The sequence below is a fragment of the Canis lupus genome, chromosome 4, assembly GCF_003254725.2.
Source record: "Canis lupus dingo isolate Sandy chromosome 4, ASM325472v2, whole genome shotgun sequence".
NCBI lineage: Eukaryota > Metazoa > Chordata > Mammalia > Carnivora > Canidae > Canis > Canis lupus.
The window spans coordinates 58,891,029-58,912,484 of NC_064246.1; the positions used below are offsets into that span (position 1 = coordinate 58,891,029).

The following is a 21,456-nucleotide window of genomic DNA, read 5'->3' on the forward strand; positions in this document are numbered from 1 at the left end:
AAGCAGAAAAGTGTAAAAGCTCATAGAAAAATATCTGGTAGGTTAAGAACCAAAGTATTTGTAGTTTTTCTCTATGTGCTAAAGGGGAAAATAAGGGAAGACTTACTTTTTCCCATTTGAATTTTTTAGGACTATATTTTACTTTTGTAATATTAAAAAGATAGATTGACATTTTGCTGAAAGAATTCTTTGCTATAAAATGGGATGGTGGCCTTAACTTGTCATCAGATAAAATGTAAATCCTGGTGGCTTGGCTGACTTGTGACCTGCCTAATACTATATGTTTTTTTTTTCCATAGCATTATAGCCTTCAGAAAGGCCAACAAAGTGGGTATTTTCATCAAAGTGACCCCACAACGTGAGGAGGGTGAAGTGACCGTGTGCTTTAAGATGAAGCATGATTTTAAAAACCTGGCAGCCCCCATCCGCCCCATTGAAGAAAGTGACCAGGGCACAGAAGTCATCTGGCTCACCCAGCATGTGGAACTCAGCTTGGGTCCGCTTCTTCCTTAAAAGGTGCCACTGGTGGGGCAGATCCCAAAGGACATTATCACCACGAGCCCACGTTAAAATGTGGAAGCCGCTGCTTCATTAAGCCTTGTTTGTAACAATGTACCCATGCACTACTGAATCCTATTCCTAGGAGGGTGGGGACATAGGCAAGGCATGGGGAACACAAGCTAACTACTGTTCCTCTTGCTCTGACTTCTGTTAATACCAGTAAATCTGTCTCCCTCACTGAACCCTGCACGTCAAATAACAACAGCATTGTTCCCTCCCCAAAAAGGGAGATGGCTGTTCTTTGGAGTGGCATTGGATTTACCACCTGAAAAATTCTGACCATGTCTCCCAGTCTGATCTCAAAAAGGATCACAATCTCACAGATAAAATGTTAAATGATAACTGAAAGGTAGACCTTCTCTTAATGAGCCAGCATTGGTCCCAGTGTACCAACCGCTATCTGCATTCCATTTAGTTATAATCTCACAGTCCTAATGTATCCCTTCACTCGCTGCCATGCCTCCCATCTTGCTGAGGTTTCCATTTGACAGAATAGAATTGTCATACTGTCTTAATTTTGTGGTGTTTGGAAAAACCTGTGAGATTCTTAAGGCACTTTCATTTGCTTTCTTCTGAGAGAATACAGGATGCTTATGTATCAGGTGCTCTTAAAATTTCTTTCTCTTTAGAGTATGGAACTTATTCAAGCAATCACATGTCATGTCAAAGGGGTGGAAAATTCCATTCATTTTAAATGTTACCACAATATCCAGGGGTTAACGCTGACATCCGGAGGCAGCCTTTTTGTGTCTTACTCCCTCCTCCTCCCCTTTGCTCTGCCTCTTTAATTCAATAAGTTGTTCTAAATACTTGACACCTGGAAAGAGCCCAAAGAAAACTTGGTAGACAAGTTCACTTCTGGAATGCAAAAAACATTTTAAAGGTTAGATTTTTAGCATGATCCGAACTAATGTCTTTCCATTGATTTGAAGGGGAAAATAGCAATTACAATGTCTTGAATCCCAAATTGGATATTAAGATAAAGAAACTTTCCCCTTACTGAGTTTAAGACTTATATCATATGATATGTTGAATAAGGCCATTTTGATTGTAAACCATAAAGTAGTTCCGCTAGTCCCCCAGAATACTTGCCTGACAGCACATATGCTGTTTCCTTTTGGTATCCGGCAGTTGGCTTGTAACCTTAATTTCTGTGATGTTTTCTAAAATGAGACTTGACCAAGCAGACCACCAGCTGCACCACATTTTCCGTAAATGTATTGTTAGCAAGCAGCCAACACATTTTTGGGGAAAAGAGAAATTTCCTGTTTATCCTGTTTTTTTTTTTTTTTTTTTTTTTTTAAGTTCAAGCTTTTAATTTAAAAAAAAATTAAGATATATAGTAATCTAGAATACATTAGCTCCCTCTGGAAAGTAAAAATATTTAGGAAGCCTTTGAAAGACACTAAATTGTATTCAAAAGGTCAAGCTAACTTTATGAAACAATGTTCCACAGAGTAATATATATGCTGCAATATAAGAAAAAAATACACGTATTTCTAATATTATGACAATAATAAGTAAGGTTTAGCCTGTTAGGAGTTGGGGTAGGGGATTGTAATGACAAATTTGCAGTCTATAGAAATAGTTTAACTTTTTGTGACCCCACAGAGTGTCAGTTTTTATTTCACTACCTGCTAGAGCCTACTCGGAAGCCATTCCTCCAGATTTGCCGGTGGAGGACTCAAACGTCAAAGTAGAGAATAGAATGGCTTCCTGTGTTTACACATTTGCGTACTACACACAGTTGTATATTGTGCATTTATGGCATGTAGCTAGTACTCATTCCCAGAAATAATAATGTTGAAGTAATCAGTCTCATCACCCCCATGTGACACAGAAACACAAAAATACTTTTGATCATAGAAGTTTTTTTCTTCAGAAGCCAAATTAATTTGAAGTATAACAGAGCCATTGTTTTAATGTTTCCTCAAGATAGTTTTCAGTGCAACCAGTATTCTGTGTATTAGTATACATAAATTATGGTTCAACACCTGCAGCTGGTGAATTCGGAATTTTATTTGTTGCTTTTTTATATTAGATCAGGTGCAAGATTGTCAGTGCATAGACAGTGCCCACCACTGCAGACGAATGAGATGTCATTAGCACTAGAAACTACAGTTTTGGAAACATAAAGCTAAGTTAACTTGTATTTGTGGTTTGATTAGCCCATTAAGGTTTTGTTCAAAGTGCTTATAGGTATAATGAGCCAAGTAAATGTCATGCATATTTGTGAAGAAACATCCTTTTTGGTCCCTTTTGAGAATGAGAGGCACTTCCTTGATCTTTATGAATTACAGGTTCCTGTTTTGCCTTATAGCTTAACTTAATGTAGTGAAATAAAGCAGACAAAGCTTGAGTGTGTCTTTCATTTGCATTCAGGAGGGCTGATTGGAACAGCATGGCTCAGAGTCAGAAGACTGGCTTGGAGTGAAGAGAATTAGTATGTCAGTGGGGCATGCTCCCTCTTCCATTTCTTAAATGAACTAAGCTGAAACCTCATATAGTTAGTTCACTATAACAGAGATGATACTTGGGCTCCTTATATTCTCAGAACTAGTATATAAATGTTCTGTTAGGTTTCTATCAGCTTTTATCCTGAGTCATTGCTCCCAAAGATATATTTTCAGGTATCTATAGTGGCCCACCTCTGATAGGTAGCCACTCCTCCACCTTCACCTGTACTCCTGTAACTCTTCTTTCCCTCTTATCGTAGATGAACTGTTCATGCCCCTGTCTAAAGCCAGACCCACCACTTAGTGTAGTCGGTCTCATCCTGTCACCTGTTCAAGGATGTTACTTCAGCAATTCTTCCTCCACTCTCCTGCATTGTTTCCATCACCATGCTAGGATTTCTTTTATCTTAGAAACTCACCTCGTACCCCTCTTCAGCTGCTACTCCATTTCTCTACTCCCTTTACAGCAAAACTCCTTCAAAAACCTTGAGTACCTCTCCTCCTGTTCTTACCCGAACTGCTTCCACTTAGGCTGCCACCCCAGCACATCACCAAAATTGCTTATGTCAAGTTCTCCAACAATCCACACTGTTAAATGCATGGCTGATTCACAGTCCATATCTGCTTAATCTTTCAGTAGCGTCTGGCAGCTGATCTCACCCACCTTGAAAATCTTTCTTGACTTGGTTTCAGAACACAAAGCCTCCTGGTTTTGCTTCTACCTTACTGGCAAGCTTTTCTTCCATAAGGAATGTGCCAAGTATTTCTTACTCTTTTCTCTCTGCTCACTCTTAGTGATCTGTTTTCAGACTATTAAATTTACATACTGGGGCACCTGGGTGGCTCAGTGGGTTAAGCATCTGACTCTTGATTTCAGCTAAGGTCATGATCTCAGGATCATTGAGATCAAGCCCCATGTGAGGTCATGCCTAGCACAGAGCCTATTTAAGATTCTCCCTCTCCCCCTGCCATTCCCCGTGAGCGTGCTCGCTCTCTTTCTCTCATCTATCTATCATCTATCTATCTATCTATCTATCTATCTATCTATCTATCTATCTATCATCTACCAACTTTAGAATAGTCTCTGAAAGTTCAAAACCACAGTGGATTTTCTCTTACCACATCTGCTTCTCCTGCATTCATCCCTAACTAAATGGAACTGTATCCTTTCAGTTGCTCACAACAAAAACCTTGGCATCAACCTTGACTCTTTACATGCCACATGCAGTAAGTCAGCAAATCGTATCAGCTCCATCTTCAAACTATGACCACTTCACACACTCCACCATTACTATCCTGGGCCAGATCACCATAGGCTCTGTAGACCTTGAGGTTATTGCAGTAGCATCCAGACTGGTCTGACCTAACCCCACCCGTTACTCCGTGTTCAACACAGCAGCCAGAATGAATAAGGCATTTTTCCACTTCAAACTCTTAGGCTTTTTAGCTTGCCCAAGAGCAAAACAAATACAGACTCCTTTTAATGGCTAATGAGGTCCTACATGAAATGAACCCACCCCCTACCATCGCTGCCTCCCTGAATTCATCTGTTATTTCCCCATGCTTTGTCCACTCCAGCCATACAAGTCCCTGCTGTTCCTGAGTCTCCTTGGCAGGCATCTTCTCAAGGCCTTTGCACTGGATGTTCCATCTGCTTAGAAAGCTCTTCTCCCAGATACCTGTATAACTCACTCCCTCATCACAATCAGGCTTATGCTGAAAGATTTCCTTCTTAGGCTTTCCCTGACCACCTTGTTTAATGGTGTGAAAACTGTCTTCCCTAAGCACATTCCCTATTCCCCTTGGCTGCATTCTTTTTTTGCATAGCACTAAACACCAGCATAATATATTCTTTACTTTTTGACACATTACACTAGAACACAAACTCTATAGTGCAGGGATTTTGTCTTTGTTGTTTTTTAGTTTCTATAGCTCCAGAGAATAGAATACCTGACAAATAGTAGGCACCTAATGTTTGTTGAATAATGCCACCCTTTCCCTTATGTATATGTCTCTTGATCTTTTAGCTTTATTTTTTTAGTACACATAAGCCTCTTGTCATAAGCCAAATATCTCACTTGCCTTGAGCTTTCTTGTTCTACTGTTTTTTCTACCCAGAATACTCTTCCTTCTCTCTGCACCTTCTCCAGAACTATTTCTCTGCTGTCTTCCCATTTTTCCCTTACTCTCATCTAGAAATGATCTTGATCTACAGCACTGTTATCTCTCCAGGGCATTTCCCTTTTCCTTTATGGGGTTTTGTATGTGTGCAGCCCAGTTACTGGATTGCAGACTCATTCAGAGATAAATTTGAGCCCCTTTATCATGTGCCTCCCCTTTATTCCATTGAAAAAGCAGCCATGGGGAATCCCTGGGTGGCTCAGCAGTTTAGCGCCTGCCTTTGGACCAGGGCTTGATCCTGAAGTCCCGGGATGGAGTCCCACATCGGGCTCCCTGTGTGGAGCCTGCTTCTCCCTCTGCCTGTGTCTCTGCCTCTGCCTCTTTCTCTGTGTCTCTGTGTCTCTCATGAATAAATAAAATATTTTAAAAATTATAAAAAATATTAAAAAAGAGAAAGCAGCCAGCACAAACTAAAAAAAACTCAGCTGAGTCGCTTGATGCTCAATGGCAATACTTTATCCTCATTTTCTGGCAATCAGGGACATTTATAGAGAAATATATAATGACTTTAAGTATGAAATGCAAGTAACATTAAATAATATGGAATCTACCATATTTTTTTTAAAGATTTTATTTATTCATTCACAAGAGACACAGAGAGGCAGGCAGAGGCACAGGCAGAAGGAGAAGCAGGCTCCATGCAGGGAGCCCCATGTGGGACTCGATCCAGGGACCATGGGATCACGACCTGAGCCGAAGGCAGATGCTTAACCGCTGAGCCACCCAGGCGTCCTGGAATATACCATATTATTGAAAAAATAAAAAATGGCCCCTTTGTTAAAAAAAAAAAAAGTATCAATACCCATGTTTGTAACATCTAACACTCTTTTTGAAACCTAAGTTTCTAGTTCAGAGCTTTTGGCAGACAAAGTAGCTACTTGCTAAAAAAATACTGTTCATTTTCACTGTACTTGTTTTTAAGGCTACATCTAAACATGTGATACTAATTTCCCATTTATAGAAGTGACAAAAATTTTCCTCTTAAGCTGTATTTCAAAATGAGGTCACTCAGGAGTTCCAAGACTCCTGCCTGTGATGTAGGTATCTGGAAAGAGTGTCACCCCCTGCTCAAAAAGAAAAGGTGGATAGATGATAAAATCACAAATTTTATTGGATCAGAGAGCTGATATTGCAAAGCAACAAAGTAGCCTGAATTTCAAGGAGAGACAGAAACATAGACTGCGCTCTCCTGTAGCAGAGCAGCACAGCACGGGAAGAAGTGTGGACCATGATACGAATAGGTAAGAGAAAATCAACGAAAATCTTAAAGAATGGTTAAAAAGGCCAAATTTAGGCTAACATGACAGCATAAAATCCCTGGGAGCCTAAGACATTAGGAGCTTGCATGCACTCATAAGCTCTTTTCAAAACCTCCAGCGGGTATTCATGAGAAAGACCTACAAGGAGGGGAGGATCCTGGAGCTCCTCAGAGTGTCCTTGGTTTGGAGGCATGCAGGAGAGGTCTACTGCTACTATAGGAAAGCCAGGAGAGGGTGGGGAGATGGGGTAACTGGGTGACGGGCACTGAGGAGGGCACCTGATGGGATGAGCACTGGGTGTTACACTATATATTGGCAAATTGAATTTAAATTTCTAAAAATTAAAAAATAAATTTCTAAAAAAAAAAAAAAAAAAGCAAAGGCAGGGAGCTTGCCTCCTCCTGCCCAGGCTCTTCCCTCATAAGGAGGAAAAAGGCCTAAACTACTAGGGGAGGAACAGAAAGTTGTGTCTTCCAAGGGCACAGGGGCCTGGTAAGAAAAATCCTCTACTCTTGGGGGAAAGGAACAAGATTTAGTCCTGAGCTCCAGGATTTTATACCAACCAAAACCATTAAAGTTGTACCACTGCAGGAAGGACTGGAAACTCTCCCCTACAAGGCCAGCCACAAACACAAGTCATGGTTTGGCTACCACAGACAGGAGGGCAAGAATGTTGAGGGAAAAAAAACATTCCCAAGGCCTGGCCACAAAGGACCTACTAAAGAATGAAGTTGAACCAGAACAAAGAACCCCCAACCTATTCCCAACTACCAGCCTAGCAAGGAGCTAATAACAACAGCAGCTGGGGGATATGCAAGGCCATAGAGACTTACCACTATGGTACAGGTGTGCCAGGCAGCTAAAAGCTAAGGATGAAATATGAACACTCGAGAAAAGTTTTTTAGCCCCATCCTAAAGCACAAAATAAGGCTAGAGGAAATGAAATCTGTAATGCACTGAAGGCAACCTTAGCAACAATAAAACCCAAACCCAGCTCAATTTCTAACTGGATTGACCAAATCCCAAATAGCCTAACAGATCTCTGCATTTCCAAGCATTAATACTATCTGCTTCAGTCTACTGTTACACAAGCAATGACTGGTATTTAATAAAAAATTTGAGTTACGGACAAGCCAGAAAAACTCATTTTTCATAGACAATAAGACCATATACAGATATGACCTAGATGTTGGAACTATCAGACAGGGACTTAAACTATTAACATGTTGAAAAATCTACTTGAAAATAGGGATAATATATATGAACATTTCAGCAGAGAGGCAGAAACTATAAAAAAGGGACAAATTGAAAAAAAAAAACAGGATCAGAGATGAAGAATATCCTCTATGAGCTCATGAGTAGGCTTGTCATAGCTGAGGAAATAATCAGGAAACTTAGAGAAAGGTCAATAGAAATGATCCAAACTGAACACCCTGCAAAATTAGTGAAACAACACCATATTCAAGATCTATGGAACAATATCTGATATGTATAATTGGAGTCCCAGATGGAGAAGAAACTAGACAGAAGAGTATTTAAAGAAATGATGTCTAAGTTTGCAAAACAGGGGCTCCTGGGTGTCTCAAGTCAGAAAAGCATGCAACTCCTGATCTTGGAGTCGTGAATTGAGCCCCAGGTTGGGTGCAGAAATTACTCAAAGATTTTAAAAACTTAAAAGAATTTGCAAAACCTAACAAAAGATAACAAACCATAGGGGCACCTGGCTGGCTCAGTCAGCAGCGCCTGCAACTCTTGATCTTGGGGTCCTGGGTTCAAACTCCAGGCTGGGCATAAAGTTTACTTGAAAATAAAAAATGAAAAAGGGGTGCCTAGATGGCTCAGTTGAAGCATCTGACTCTTCTGCTCAGGTCTTGATCTCAGGGTTGTGAGACTGCACTCTGCATCAGGATCCACTGGGCATGAAGCCTGCTTAAGATTCTCTCTCCCTCTACCCGTCCTCCTACTAAGAAAAAAATAAATCGTTTTAAAAAAGATAACATAGATTCAAGAAGGCAACATAAATCCAAGAACTTTCTCATACAGGAAACATATACTTACCATATGATCAAGTAATCCCACTCCTTGGTATTTACAAATGAAACGTATGGCCATACAACAGCATGAATGTGAATGTTTATAATGGCTTTATTTATAATCATTGAAATCTGGAACAACTCAAATGTTTGTCAACTGGCATATGGATTTTTTAACCTCCCTGGTACAACCAAACATTAAAATTTTCAGCAATATAAAATTAACATGTCAGGAAACCGATGTTGGCGAGGATGTGGAGAAAGGGGAACACTCGTACATTTTTGGTGGGAATACAGTCTGGTGCAGCCACTCTGGAAAACAGTTTGGAAGTTCCTCAAAAAGTTGAAAATAGAGCTACCCTACAACCCAGTAATTGCACTACTAGGTATTTACCCCAAAGACACAAATGTAGTGATCCAAAGGGGCACCTGCATCCCGATGTTTATAGCAGCAAAGTCCACAGCAACCAAACTATGGAGAGAGCCCAGATGTCCATTGACAGATGAAAAGATAAGGTGTGGTATACATACCACACCATCAAAAATGAAGCCATCAAAAAATGAAATATTGCCATTTGCAACCATATGGATGGAACGAGAAGATGTTACGCTAAGTGAAATAAGAATTGGAGAAAGAATTATACGATATCATGTGGAAGTTAAGAAAACAGGATCATAGGGAAAGGGAGAAAAAAAATCAGACATGACGAAATCAGGGAGATGAACCATAAGAGACTCTTAATCATAGGAAACAAAGTGAGGGGTGCAGGGGTCTGGGGGAGGAATGGGGTAACTGGGTGATGGGCATTAAGGAGGGCACGTGATGTAATGAGCACTGGGTGTTATATAGGACTGATGAATCACTGCTACCTCGAAACTAATAACATTATATGTTAATTAACTGAGTTTAAATTTAAAAATAAAAATTCTCAGCAATAGGAAGGAACAAGTTACTGATACATGTAACAATATGGACGAATCTCAAATACAATATTGGAAGAAAAGACGCCAGACTCAAAAAGCTATATAGGATTCCACTCATGATATTCTGGAAACAGCAAAACTACAGGAACAGGACAAATCAGTGGTTGCCGGGACTGCGTTGTGGGGAGAGAGGAATTTACTTGGTCACAAAGGAACTTTTGGGGGTGATGGAACCATTCACGATTTGTAGTGAATGTATGTAAAAATTCATAACTATATACCAAGGTAAACTTACTGTTCATAAATTATACCTTAAAACTGATTTTTTTAAAAATGTGATGACTTAAACATATTAGGTAGTTTAATAACAGCGTGTTAAAATTATGGACATGGTACAGAAAGCTTGAATTCATAAAAATATTGGCAATGCAGTAATGAGTCGTTCAAAAAACGGTGTGACAACGGACGTGTTGATCCAGAAGGCCCTTTTTAATTTCATAAGGTCAGAAAAGAGTACTGTTGTCCTTGGGTCTGTGGTTCCACCCTTAGCTACACCACCAGAAGCGCTAGTTACTTAATCTCTCTAAACTCCAGGTTTCCTTTTCTATAAAAGAGGGACAATCATACTTGCCTAGAGGGTAGCGGTTGCCAGATAAAATGCAGGACATCCAGTTAAGTTAGACTGGACTTTCAGATGCCCGAGTCGTTTTTAGTATGAATGTGTCCCAAACATATTTGTTGGCTGTTTATCTGAACTTCAACTGGACGTTTGTGCTTCTGCTTGGTGAAGCTGGCAACCTCACCGAGAAGTTCTTGTGAGAATTAAGAGATGACACAGCAAGCCGGGGGCCCAGGGCTGGGCATGGTAAGCGCTCCGTGGGAGCTAACGCTGTTCTATTATTTTTGAAATGTTTTATTGGAGTTCAATTTGCCAACATACAGCATAACACCCAGTGCTCATCCCGCCCAGTGCCCGTCACCCAGTCACCCCCACCCCCCGCCCACCTCCCCTTCCACCATCCCTTGTTCGTTTCCCAGAGTTAAGTGTCTGTTTTAATCCCAGCCCCTCATTCCTTACTTGTTCCTTTATTTTTTTCGCTCAACTTTAAAATAAACCAATTGTACTGGCGGCTCTTCTCCCCAGGCAGCGACCAACTCGAAGCAAGCATCAGGGTACCACCCACCCGCACTCCCAACCGGTAAGAAATTCCGGGTGACGTCATGACGCACAAGCGCCGCCCCCCAAGGGCGCCCGAGACGCATAAATAAGACGTCAGCGGGCCGGGAGCCAGCCTCGGGGCCTGCCGGGATTGTGGCGGTCCCCTCTCCCCACTCGGAAGCCGCCGCTGCCTCCAGACGCTCTCAAGATGGCGACCTCTCTGGGTTCCAACACCTACAACAGGCAGAACTGGGAGGATGCGGTGAGTACGCTCGCCCGAGGAGGACAGAGAGAGGCGGCGGAGCCAGGCCTCCTTCGGGCAGGCTGGGCCGCGGCTGGCGAGCGGCCGAGGGAATGCGGGGACGGAGCCAGCGCTGCGGCCTAGCTCGCACGGAGCGGGCGGCTGGAGGGCGGCCCTCCTCCGCCGGCCGGGAGGGACGGGGCTTCGCGGGTCCGGGACCGGGACCGGCTCGCTCCCCATCCTCGCCCTCTCCACTCATTTCGAGCTGGTCTCTTCTCGCGCCGCCTGCCGGAAGTGCAGGCCGCGCCCCCTCCCGCGGCGGGGCCCGCGCTGGACCTCGGGTTCCTGCCCTGCCCTGACCCCCGCCCCGCTCCTCGCCTCCCCTCCCCCCGTGCCCACGAGTGTGGCTGAGACGGCAGGGTCTTCGGGGCCTGGCTCTCAACCACATTTCCCATTTTCACCAGGACTTCCCCATTCTGTGCCAGACGTGTCTAGGAGAAAACCCATATATCCGAATGGTGAGTGATCGCGCGTGAAACGAGAGTTCTCAGGTTCTGTCAGTGTTATGTATTGGCTCGCTGTCCAGTGAAATGCTTCTCGTAGCTACGCCAGAACAATGCGTTGCTCCTGTACTGACCTAGCCCAAAGCGTAGGGACGGTTTGCAAAGGACTGTCGTGCTTACTATTCTGTCCCTGGAACTCAGCAGCAGCCCTGAGATGTAGGAGTCCTACTAGAACAGCGAATATTTGTTGAGCATTACCTAGCAGTTAGGTCTGTTAACCAGAGGCAGAGACAGCTCTGTCTCCTCAATATGGCAAGTAAGGAGTAGACCTTGGATTTAAATTCAGATATGCTGACTCCAGGAACCTTAGCAAGGTAGGAGGAGAACCAGGACTAGATAGTAGGTGTCCTGACTCCTAACCAGGTGTCTTTAGTCTCTATAGTGTAAGGTAACCACATCTTTATAGATGAGGGGAAAATAATCAGTAATTAACATCTAATGATTAGAATAGGGCTGTGTTGTGATGGATCCCAGAGGTCTTAATTGACCCTATACAGAGTATCTGCACAGGATGAGTCTATAGTAGTTACCTCTGACTAACCGTTGTACAACGGGATGGCCATAGCTACGTCCTCCGTGATTTGGGGACTGTGGAAACTGTTAGGAATTTAAATTCTTCGGGAGAGAACTTGGGAGCCAGAAATGAGCCTAATAATTGTGGCAGTGGAAAGATACACATTTACCTGGTATTAGGTCTGTAATATTCTTAGGAGATTATAATTCACAGTAGCTGGTTACAGTATATCTCCTCTCTGCCACCTCCAGTTGGCGGTCCCCCCACCTCGTTAGGATGCCAGGGATCTCCGGACACATTTCTTGGCGGTTATCTTTGACGAAGGAGCAGACGTCTAGTTTTTATCTTTCTGTAACTTGCTCTTTTCTGTTTTTTCTGTTTCAGACCAAAGAAAAGTATGGGAAAGAATGTAAAGTAAGTGTGTCTGTTAAAGAGTAATGATGTAATTTCATTTTCCAACTTGCTGGGCTTTTGAGGTTCTCCAATAAAAATCAGCGCTACACAGACTATCATATATTATTTATATACTCATTGACTGTTAACTGTTTAGTGTGAGAGATAAGAAAGTGAGCTCTGTAATATAAAGATTCTTAACCTAGTGTCTGTGGATGGACTTTGAACCCTCTTGAGATGATATACTGAGTGTTGTCTGACAATGCACATAAGGATTTTAGCAGAGGAAGAAGGTCATATCTGTCACAAGATTCTTAAAGGAGTATATGGTAACTCCTCATTGCCCCCCAAAAAGATGAATGGTCATATTAGTGGTGGTTACCTCTAGTGTGGGGATGACTTTGAATATTTCATTTCTGTACTAGTGAATTTTTTTAACTCTTGGGGAAGGGTGTTATAAATGGGATTGAAACACCAGATGGTGTTTAGACTACTTGATCACTAAGATCTTTTTTAAACCCTACATTCAAGGATCTTTTCTTTCAGCCTCTCATTGTTATAAAATCTCTTGTCTTATTGTCCAGGTCAGCACCATTAACACTGTGTGGCTCTTACTTTGTTTTCCAGATCTGTGCCAGGCCATTCACAGTGTTTCGCTGGTGCCCCGGGGTCCGCATGCGTTTCAAGAAAACTGAAGTGTGCCAAACCTGTAGTAAATTGAAGAATGTCTGTCAGACCTGCCTTTTGGACCTTGAGTACGGTATGTTTGCCCTGTCTCACAGATCTGAAAGCATGCAGATGCAGGTGCCGTGGATGACAGATCAGTCTTTTTGTTTCCTATTTCTCACCCCATCTCTGCTCTGACCCCACTTTGGAGTGTCCACTCTGCTCTCCTTTTCCTAGAAGAGGAGAATCATACTAGGCCATTCTAGAGCCCTTCTGAACAACAGGAGGAGCTTAAGGAAAAGTTGGGAATTCATCAGAACTGGCCCAAACCTCTCTCGTTTACATGCCTATAGCCAAAGCACTGTTCATATAATAGGTAATTTCTTTTCCTTGGGCTTCTTTCAAGATCCAAAGCTCTTTCCCACAGTCCCTACCAGAAGCATAGCCAGTTGTGTTAGGTTTTTGTCTCAACTGTGTTTTTAGGACTGATATACTATAACTGCTACTACTTAAGAGTAACTCCTTTTGAGGGTGATCTTTTTTGTTTTTTTAACTACAGGTGACATTTTGTTCATGAGAAAAATACTTTTTTTTTTTTTTTTTTTATATGATAGTCCCACAGAGAGAGAGAGAGGCAGAGACATAGGCAGAGGGAGAAGCAGGCTCCATGCACCGGGAGCCCGATGTGGGATTCGATCCTGGGTCTCCAGGATCACGCCCTGGGCCAAAGGCAGGCACTAAACCGCTGCGCCACCCAGGGATCCCGAGAAAAATACTTTTTCAACAAGAGTTTCTACTATACAATAAAAGGGAAAATATAAATTTATATATATGTTAAGGTCAGAAAGATTGCTGATTGGAGTCCTGATCACATATTGTGTAATATTATTTATATGTTTGTTAAAAGAAGTGTTCTGGTTCTGGAATACAGTGATTCATACATGCCTGTGACTATCCAGAGGATCTGTAAGACCCCTAAAAATAACTCACTTTTTACATTTATTTTAAATCTGTTCTAATAAAACCTAGGTACTTTATTAATTACAGGTCGAGTCTGACTGTAAGCAAATGTTGTTCATCTAAAATATGTTCTAAAACACTGATTTCAAATTTCATGACAGCTCAAGAATTTGGACAGTTTCATAGAACTCTCTATGGTAATTTTGATCTGATGGTAATGAAAATTTTGAAGAAAAATAAAGCCTCCAATACTTAGGAAGCTAGAGAAGGGAATAATGATGTTGTATTCCATGTGCAGGTTCAGTATGGATTTGTTTTAATGTTTGTTTGAGGGTTTTTTCCTCTTTTCTTTTGGACTAGGCCTGCCCATCCAGGTTCGTGATGCAGGATTGTCTTTTAAGGATGACATGCCAAAGTCAGATGTCAACAAAGAGTACTACACACAGAATATGGAGAGAGAAGTATGCTGCCACTTTCTTGATGTAATTTTATTTTTGGTAGAATCCTAGTGGATTGACAGTCTACATAATTTATCTTTTGAACTTGTCATCCCTCTATAGATTTCTAACTCTGATGGAACGCGACCAGTTGGCATGTTGGGGAAAGCTACATCCACCAGTGACATGCTGCTCAAGCTGGCCCGGACCACACCCTACTACAAGAGGAATCGACCCCACATTTGCTCCTTCTGGGTAAAAGGAGAATGTAAGAGAGGAGAGGAATGTCCATACAGGCAAGAGCTGAATTGCATTTTCATTATTAGCTTTCAGATAATTAGTCATCTAAGAAATGGAAGCTAGCTTAAACTATTTCTGCTTCAAAATCTACAAGTTTATACAACTAGTGAGGTAGATTTCATGTCTTAGGGCTATTACATTTAGAAGACCTTGTTTAAATTGTTGTTCTTACTTGTAACGGGACTTAATTGTAACCAGGCTTTGGGAAACTAAGTTTGTTATGCCATATAATATAGATATTGACTCTAGAAGTTTCCACCTGAGAGGTAAGTCATCACTATCATAGTATAACTAGCTTGAATCTCAGTGCATAGTTGAAGTCCAGTAAAGGCCAGACCGCTAAAGGGTGTATGAGCATGTTTTAGTCAAGACTGCCAAGCATCTGGATTAGGAGTTCTTGACTTGGGGTTGGTTGACTCCACACCCACAGGGGGCGGGGGACTTTTTTTCTGGGGCTGGTTTCTAGCTTTAATAAGACTCTCAGTGTAATGCAAGACCTCAGATACATTAAGAACCATTGACCTAGAGAAGGGTACCCATGTTTTTGGTTACTTTTTGTTTTAGAGCGGATTGTGCAAAAAGTATACTCTGGTAGGGAAACACTGTTACTCTGGATGGCCATTATTTAAATGGCTTTTAGGAGGCTGGCAAGTCTTTGTGTGATTATAGTGAATCCTTTAGTATTAGCTCTGTCATGATAATATGTTTTGGTAGGGTGGTGATTTCTAGTTCAAAAGGCATTTCTGAGCCTGTATATATAGCTACTGTTGGGTGATACCTGTAAATTATCTTCCTTTGTTGCACCTTCATGTGCTGTTCTTTCTTGAACCATAGACATGAAAAACCAACAGATCCAGATGACCCCCTTGCTGATCAGAACATTAAAGACCGATATTATGGTATCAATGACCCTGTGGCAGATAAGCTTCTAAAGCGAGCTTCCACAATGCCTCGTCTGGACCCGCCAGAGGACAAGACTATCACCACACTATATGTTGGTGGTCTGGGCGATACTATTACTGAGACCGATCTAAGGTTTGTAAAATTTTATGAGCTCTTTCTGCTTTTAACTGTCCGGGAATACTTTCTTGGCAAAAACACAGACAAGCATGATAATTCTGTGTAAAAAAACATTTTTCTTTAGCCACTCTGAAGTTAGTATCATGCTGACTAGAATTTTTATAAAATTGTCCTTTCCAATGCCAGAGTAATGTTCATCGACAGTGGTTGCTTGGTCCTTGCATATGATAATAATTACATGAGATTCTTCTTCTTTTTTTTTTTTTTTTAAGTGAGAGAGTACACAGCGGGGAGCAAGGAGATGCAAATGCAAGGCAGAGAGGGAGAGAGAAAATCTTAAACAGGCTCCATGCTGAGCATGGAGCCAACATATGGCTTAATCTCATAACCCTGAGATCGTGACCTGAGCCTAAATCAAGAGTCGGATGCTTAAGTGGGCATCCCAGGTATCCCTTGTGTGAAATTCTATTTGATCTAGTAGCTAATTAGAATTTTTAAAATAAGGCATATATCTCAGTATGATTATGTCAGAGAGAGAGAACTTGGCAATTATAAAACATGTTTTAAATTGTTGTCTTTTTAAAGAGATTTGTATTTGGTGTTATTTGTATTATCCTTGGCTTGTATTTTGCTTGGCTAGATGAGACATCTGGACAGATAGTGATAGGAATTACCTCTTGCAAAGAGATAAAATGAAGAATCTCCTATACGTGTATAACACGTCCTTGGTAGCCTTCTCCGTTAAATCTGGTCTAAGTGAGCTAGACTGGCAGATGTTTCCCTGCTCCTCCTCCTCCTCCCTTTTGCCATCATTGTCATTGTCGTTTTGCAACCTTAAATTTTTTTTTTTTTTAATGTTCTTGGCTCATGGGCCATGGGGGGCTGTGGTTTGCCAGATCCTTATATAGGGTTTAGGGTCCCAAAGGAACCTCCTGGAGCTCCCTTTTTCTCCATGAGGAAAACCTCTGACATGTTTGTAAACCATTATTTACTCATTTTTCTTAATCTCCGTAAGTAGCACCCACGATACAGCAGGATATTGGAGGGACTAACCTGCAGATGATTAGACACATAACCATGGGGCCCCCTGCCTTGTAAATCAGTGGAAAAGTGATTAATCATCCATTGCAACCTCCTGGGAGAGTATCCCTAACTCTCCTGTTTCTCTGCCTTTTTACCCCTTCAGAAATCACTTCTACCAGTTTGGAGAAATCCGGACGATCACTGTTGTGCAAAGACAGCAGTGTGCGTTCATCCAGTTTGCCACGAGGCAGGCTGCAGAGGTGGCTGCGGAGAAGTCCTTTAATAAGTTGATTGTCAATGGCCGTAGACTCAACGTGAAATGGGGAAGGTGAGAATTAGACTATTTTAAAATAGCTTTACTGAGGTTTTTAAGAATGTGTTCCATTATCTGGGGACTAGTATGTTTTTGGTGAACAGGTTTAAGCCAGTAGGACCTTTAAGAAGAGTATTTCATTTTCTAACACTTCAGTGCTGTGGACATTGGGAAGATCCTACTTGGAAAGTTTATTCAGGATTTTGATGTGGTAATCTACTCCTTTGAAGGTTTGTGTTTTTTGTGACTAGGTATTGTAGGCCAAGTGTGATACCGGGGTATAAAAGTGGATGTGATGCCTTAGACCTAGATTCGGCCCTCTAGAGGTTGTCCAATGGAGAAGAATAGGTTATTTAAGTTTGAAAGTGATGATTGCATAAGAGACTCAGGTTGAAATGCCCTGAAGGTTCAAAGGGAGAACATGTTTCCAGCAGGAAGGAAATCACTGAGAACAGCAGTGCCCCTGACCATGCTTCTAGTGTGCCAAGTAATTAGCGCTATGCCAAACAACACAGAGGTAGCTTCTCATCTGTACAACATTTCCAGCAGATTTTGGATCTAGGTCTTTATGGCTTCAAAACATTTGCTTTTATCCACTCTGCACTGTGGCATTTATGGGGAAAGAGTGTTTGCCAAAGAGGAGGCAAGGAGCAAAGGATCTCCGCTTCCCTAAGAAATATGAGAAGCAGAGGTATGAGAGAAGGTGGGACCAAGTGTTGATGTCGTATGTGTCTGTGTCTTCTAGGTCCCAAGCAGCCAGAGGAAAAGAAAAAGAGAAGGATGGGACCACAGACTCTGGGATCAAGCTAGAGCCCGTTCCGGGACTGCCAGGAGGTGAGTGCAGACTTTCTGCCTACCCAGTAGCCTGCTGACATGGGATGCTCACACTGCCCTGATGTTCCTCAGTATGAAGGGAGACCAGCTAGGTCTCTGGTTCCTGCAGCAGCCTTTCTCTCCCAGCAGGAGCCCAGGACTAACAGGAGGTAGAAACAGTGTTGCACAGTTGTCTCCCCTCTAACTGTTGGCTGTTTTCTGTTCTCCAGCTCTTCCTCCTCCTCCTGCAGCAGAAGAAGAAGCCTCTGCCAACTACTTCAACCTGCCCCCGAGTGGTCCTCCAGCTGTGGTGAACATTGCACTGCCACCTCCCCCTGGTATTGCCCCACCCCCACCCCCAGGTAACGTGCATCTTTCTTCTCAGTAAATAGGTCTAACTTAGCCCAGAAAAATCCTTGTGAGAGTCCTGTCTTCACACCTCATTATCGTGTCTAAATCCTTTGAGTTTGCCCCATAGAGGTATGCAAGTAAACCTGATTTGTTAGGATCCCTGATCTGTGATTTTTTTTTCCTGGCCTGCCAAGGTTATGTATACTCAGATATGGGAGTTACTATATTATAGTGATCTATATCATCAGTTTGTTCCCTGTTCTGAACTGAATCCTAAATGATGTCTTAAAGTGTCATTGCTCTAGGATATAAGATACAGGGTTTGTGCCAGGATGTAAATTTACTAAGAAAATCTTGTTCCAAAAATGTATCACATGAACTAAACAGTGTGCTTGGTTTCGTAATTAAGTTAAATTTTGGCTCAAGTTACATTTGGCTTTATCTTTGGGGGCAAGTAGGGGGCAGTAATAAACAGTTCAGGGATCAGCACAGTGTATCATGCTGCTCTAGAAGCTGTCCATGACAATGTGAAGAGTGTAGGTAAATGACAAATAGCTAGTTCTCCTGTGGCAGAGTCCTCATCCTCTCTAACCAAGTCCTGGTTTCTGAACACCCTCCATTCTAGTATAAAGCATTGATATTGGTGGTGACAGGGTCTTGCCTCAGAGTGATTTCTTCCCCCTCCCAAATCCTGATTGAATCCTGTCCAGTAGGCATTGTGTGTTCCATAAACACCAAAGGCTCAGATGACACAGTATTGGATACCTTGCTTGAGTCCTGTGTGAGGACTTGTAGTCTGGTGTGAGGGGACAGGTTTCTCAAACCAAGGAAGTACTACAGGTAGATGTTCCTAAGCAAGTCTGGGAACTGATGTTTTTTTGAAGTCCCTTCTCATTTTGATTCATGTGTAGGTGCTTTTAACCATAGAAAGATTCAGAGGTTTGAAAGGTTGTCAAGGAAAGTGCAAGCCTAACAAATTTGTCCTCTCCCATCTGCAGGTTTTGGGCCACACATGTTCCACCCAATGGGACCACCCCCTCCTTTCATGAGGGCTCCAGGACCAATCCACTATCCTTCTCAGGACCCTCAGAGGATGGGAGCTCATGCTGGGAAACACAGCAGTCCCTAGCACATTATCACCACTCCGGGGCTTTACAGAAGAAAGGGCGCTTCAGAATCCCAGTACATGAATCTTGGAATAAATATATTTTTCCTTCCTTTGTAGTTTCCATGGTAGCTGAATGTGTTCAGATGTGGGCAGTCGGAGAAGGATAGCCATGCTTTCCTACACGTATTCCAAGGATTGATGGACCTCAAATAAGCTGCCATTAACACATCTGGTTACTACTCTAACATACTAATAAAACTTATCGCCTGTTCTCCTTATTTCTCTGGTGAACAAGCAACCGGGTGAATTGGAATGTCTAACTGAGTTACCATCCCAATTATATGTTCATTTTGTATCTTTTTTTGGGGGGGGGGGGGTGGAATTGACCTGCAGTAAAATCTTTTTGACCATTTTTATGTCCAGTGGGTATTTTTCCTTTTTATCATCTGAAAAAAGATTACTAGTACTAATCATTGTAGTGGCATGAGTGTGATTTAACACTTCAGAAGTCACATTCTCAAAAAGAGACAAGTAGAAGCCAGCACCCAGCACAGCCCAGATCTTTTCTTACCTCTCCTTTCCTCATTTATTACTAAAGGAATCTGGCGGATAGTTTTCTCTCTCTGCGCTACCAAAACAAGGCAAAAACAAAAAATGCTTTTTATTCCTGTCAATTGGATGGAAACACAAATGTCATGGAGCTGTGTATCATTGAAGGAATCTGGTGTCTGGGATGAAATTCTTTTTAAAGAGCTTCCTGTAAAACACGTGAACAAACTGTGAGACAAAAGGCATGGGCGCGTGTTGGAAGACTTGTGACCTGCAGCTGGGACTGTCACCTCCAGCATTCACCTTCATGTGTCTTCAGCCCCCGCTTCTGGGCAGGGGACTCTGTTTGGTCTTAGAATGTTTGGATATAACTGAATTGTAGTTGGTAAAAATAATTTGATGTTGTGTTGTGTTTTTTGTTTTTAAAAAATTAAAACGGGTCAATTTTCCAAACCTTGTCATAGGCTTATTTCTAGATTTTTGTTTTCTGTATCCTTTGGTAGCTCACCTGGAGGTCAGTAGAAGTTAGAAACCAGTACATTTTTGGCTTTAGGCTGTTTTGATTTTTATCTCTGTATCCATTCTACAATGGGAAGAAAGCCCAGGCCTTTTTATTAAGTACTTATGGTTGTGAGGCTGAAATAAGATAATGCACAGAGGGCACTCAATGCAGAGCCTGCCATGTGGTGGTTGATAAGTGGTAACTTTAAAAAGTCATTGCCATACTATACAAGTCATTTTAAAGGGAAACAAGCAAAAGTTATCTAAAAATCAACTTTTCCTGAAGCCAATTCCGTGTCATGTACCTAAAATGTCTATATATTTATGGGATGGACATAACTCATATAACCATTTTTAGCCTCTCTGGAGAACTTTTTTTTTCCTCTAGAGCACTTCATCTTGAGCATCTTTTTGTTTTGTTTTTTGAGGGTTTGTTTTTTTTTTAAGATCTAAAAGTTAATTTAGAAGGACTTAGAAATTTTGATTTAATTTCTAGTAGTACCAAATGTGAACTAATGAGGTTACTTCCAAGTGTTATGACACCATTTTGGGTAGGGTTGGGTTTGTTTTTGGCATACTTTTGAATATGTAAAAGATTTTTAGCCAATTTGTGAATAAGATGTGGATAACATGTAATGTTTTAATAATTGCCAAGTTTGATTTTACCTGTACATGTATACATATACATATGTAAATATGACTCCAATTGTATATTCTTGCCTTTTTGAGAAGGAGGAGATTCTAAATTTTGTGCACTGCCTGGCTATGGATATTTATTTTTTTGAAAAGCATAATATGCCAGCATAAATTGAAGTATAAAAACTGCTCAATCTTTCTTGAGTGAATCAAAATTAAGAGCAATTAGATTCTGACAAAAACTCTTTGGTACTTAACCAACTCCATTTCCTTTTCCTCCAGGGTACACAGCTGGGGGCACACTTGGTGAAAAGTAACCTTTGCATTCCCAGACCAGGTCTGTAAAAACCTCTTGCTTAATCCTCTGAGTTCTTTCCCCATCTCGCTAATATCCCTCCCATGGAGGGAGGAAGATGGAAGGAGCCTGGGTTCTCTTCACTGCTCTGAAGAGAGCACTGTGATGGGAGGAATTTTTGTTGGAGTAAGCTACTGAGA

At 41.7% G+C, this 21,456-nt stretch overlaps 2 protein-coding genes across 4 annotated transcripts in view; both read left to right on the top strand.

Moving 5' to 3' along the window:
- The window catches only part of DCTN4 (dynactin subunit 4), a 29,261-nt gene extending 26,341 nt beyond the window's left edge, over positions 1 to 2,920 (top strand). For all 3 annotated transcript variants that reach the window (XM_025434507.3, XM_025434508.3, XM_049109245.1), the window contains one exon: positions 300 to 2,920. In XM_025434507.3, the coding sequence (XP_025290292.1) occupies positions 300 to 513 (214 nt within the window). In that variant the 3' untranslated portion in view covers positions 514 to 2,920. The remainder of the gene's footprint in view (positions 1 to 299) is intronic.
- Positions 2,921 to 10,437: 7,517 nt separating this feature from the next.
- Positions 10,438 to 20,277, top strand: RBM22 (RNA binding motif protein 22). The gene is made up of 11 exons (XM_025434509.3): positions 10,438 to 10,835; positions 11,279 to 11,332; positions 12,276 to 12,305; positions 12,912 to 13,044; positions 14,271 to 14,371; positions 14,471 to 14,643; positions 15,482 to 15,682; positions 16,854 to 17,018; positions 17,749 to 17,837; positions 18,047 to 18,178; positions 19,166 to 20,277. Exons 1-11 carry the CDS (start codon positions 10,782 to 10,784, stop codon positions 19,294 to 19,296), a joined length of 1,263 nt encoding a protein of 420 aa, XP_025290294.1. The 5' UTR covers positions 10,438 to 10,781; the 3' UTR covers positions 19,297 to 20,277.
- Positions 20,278 to 21,456: the final 1,179 nt, after the last annotated feature.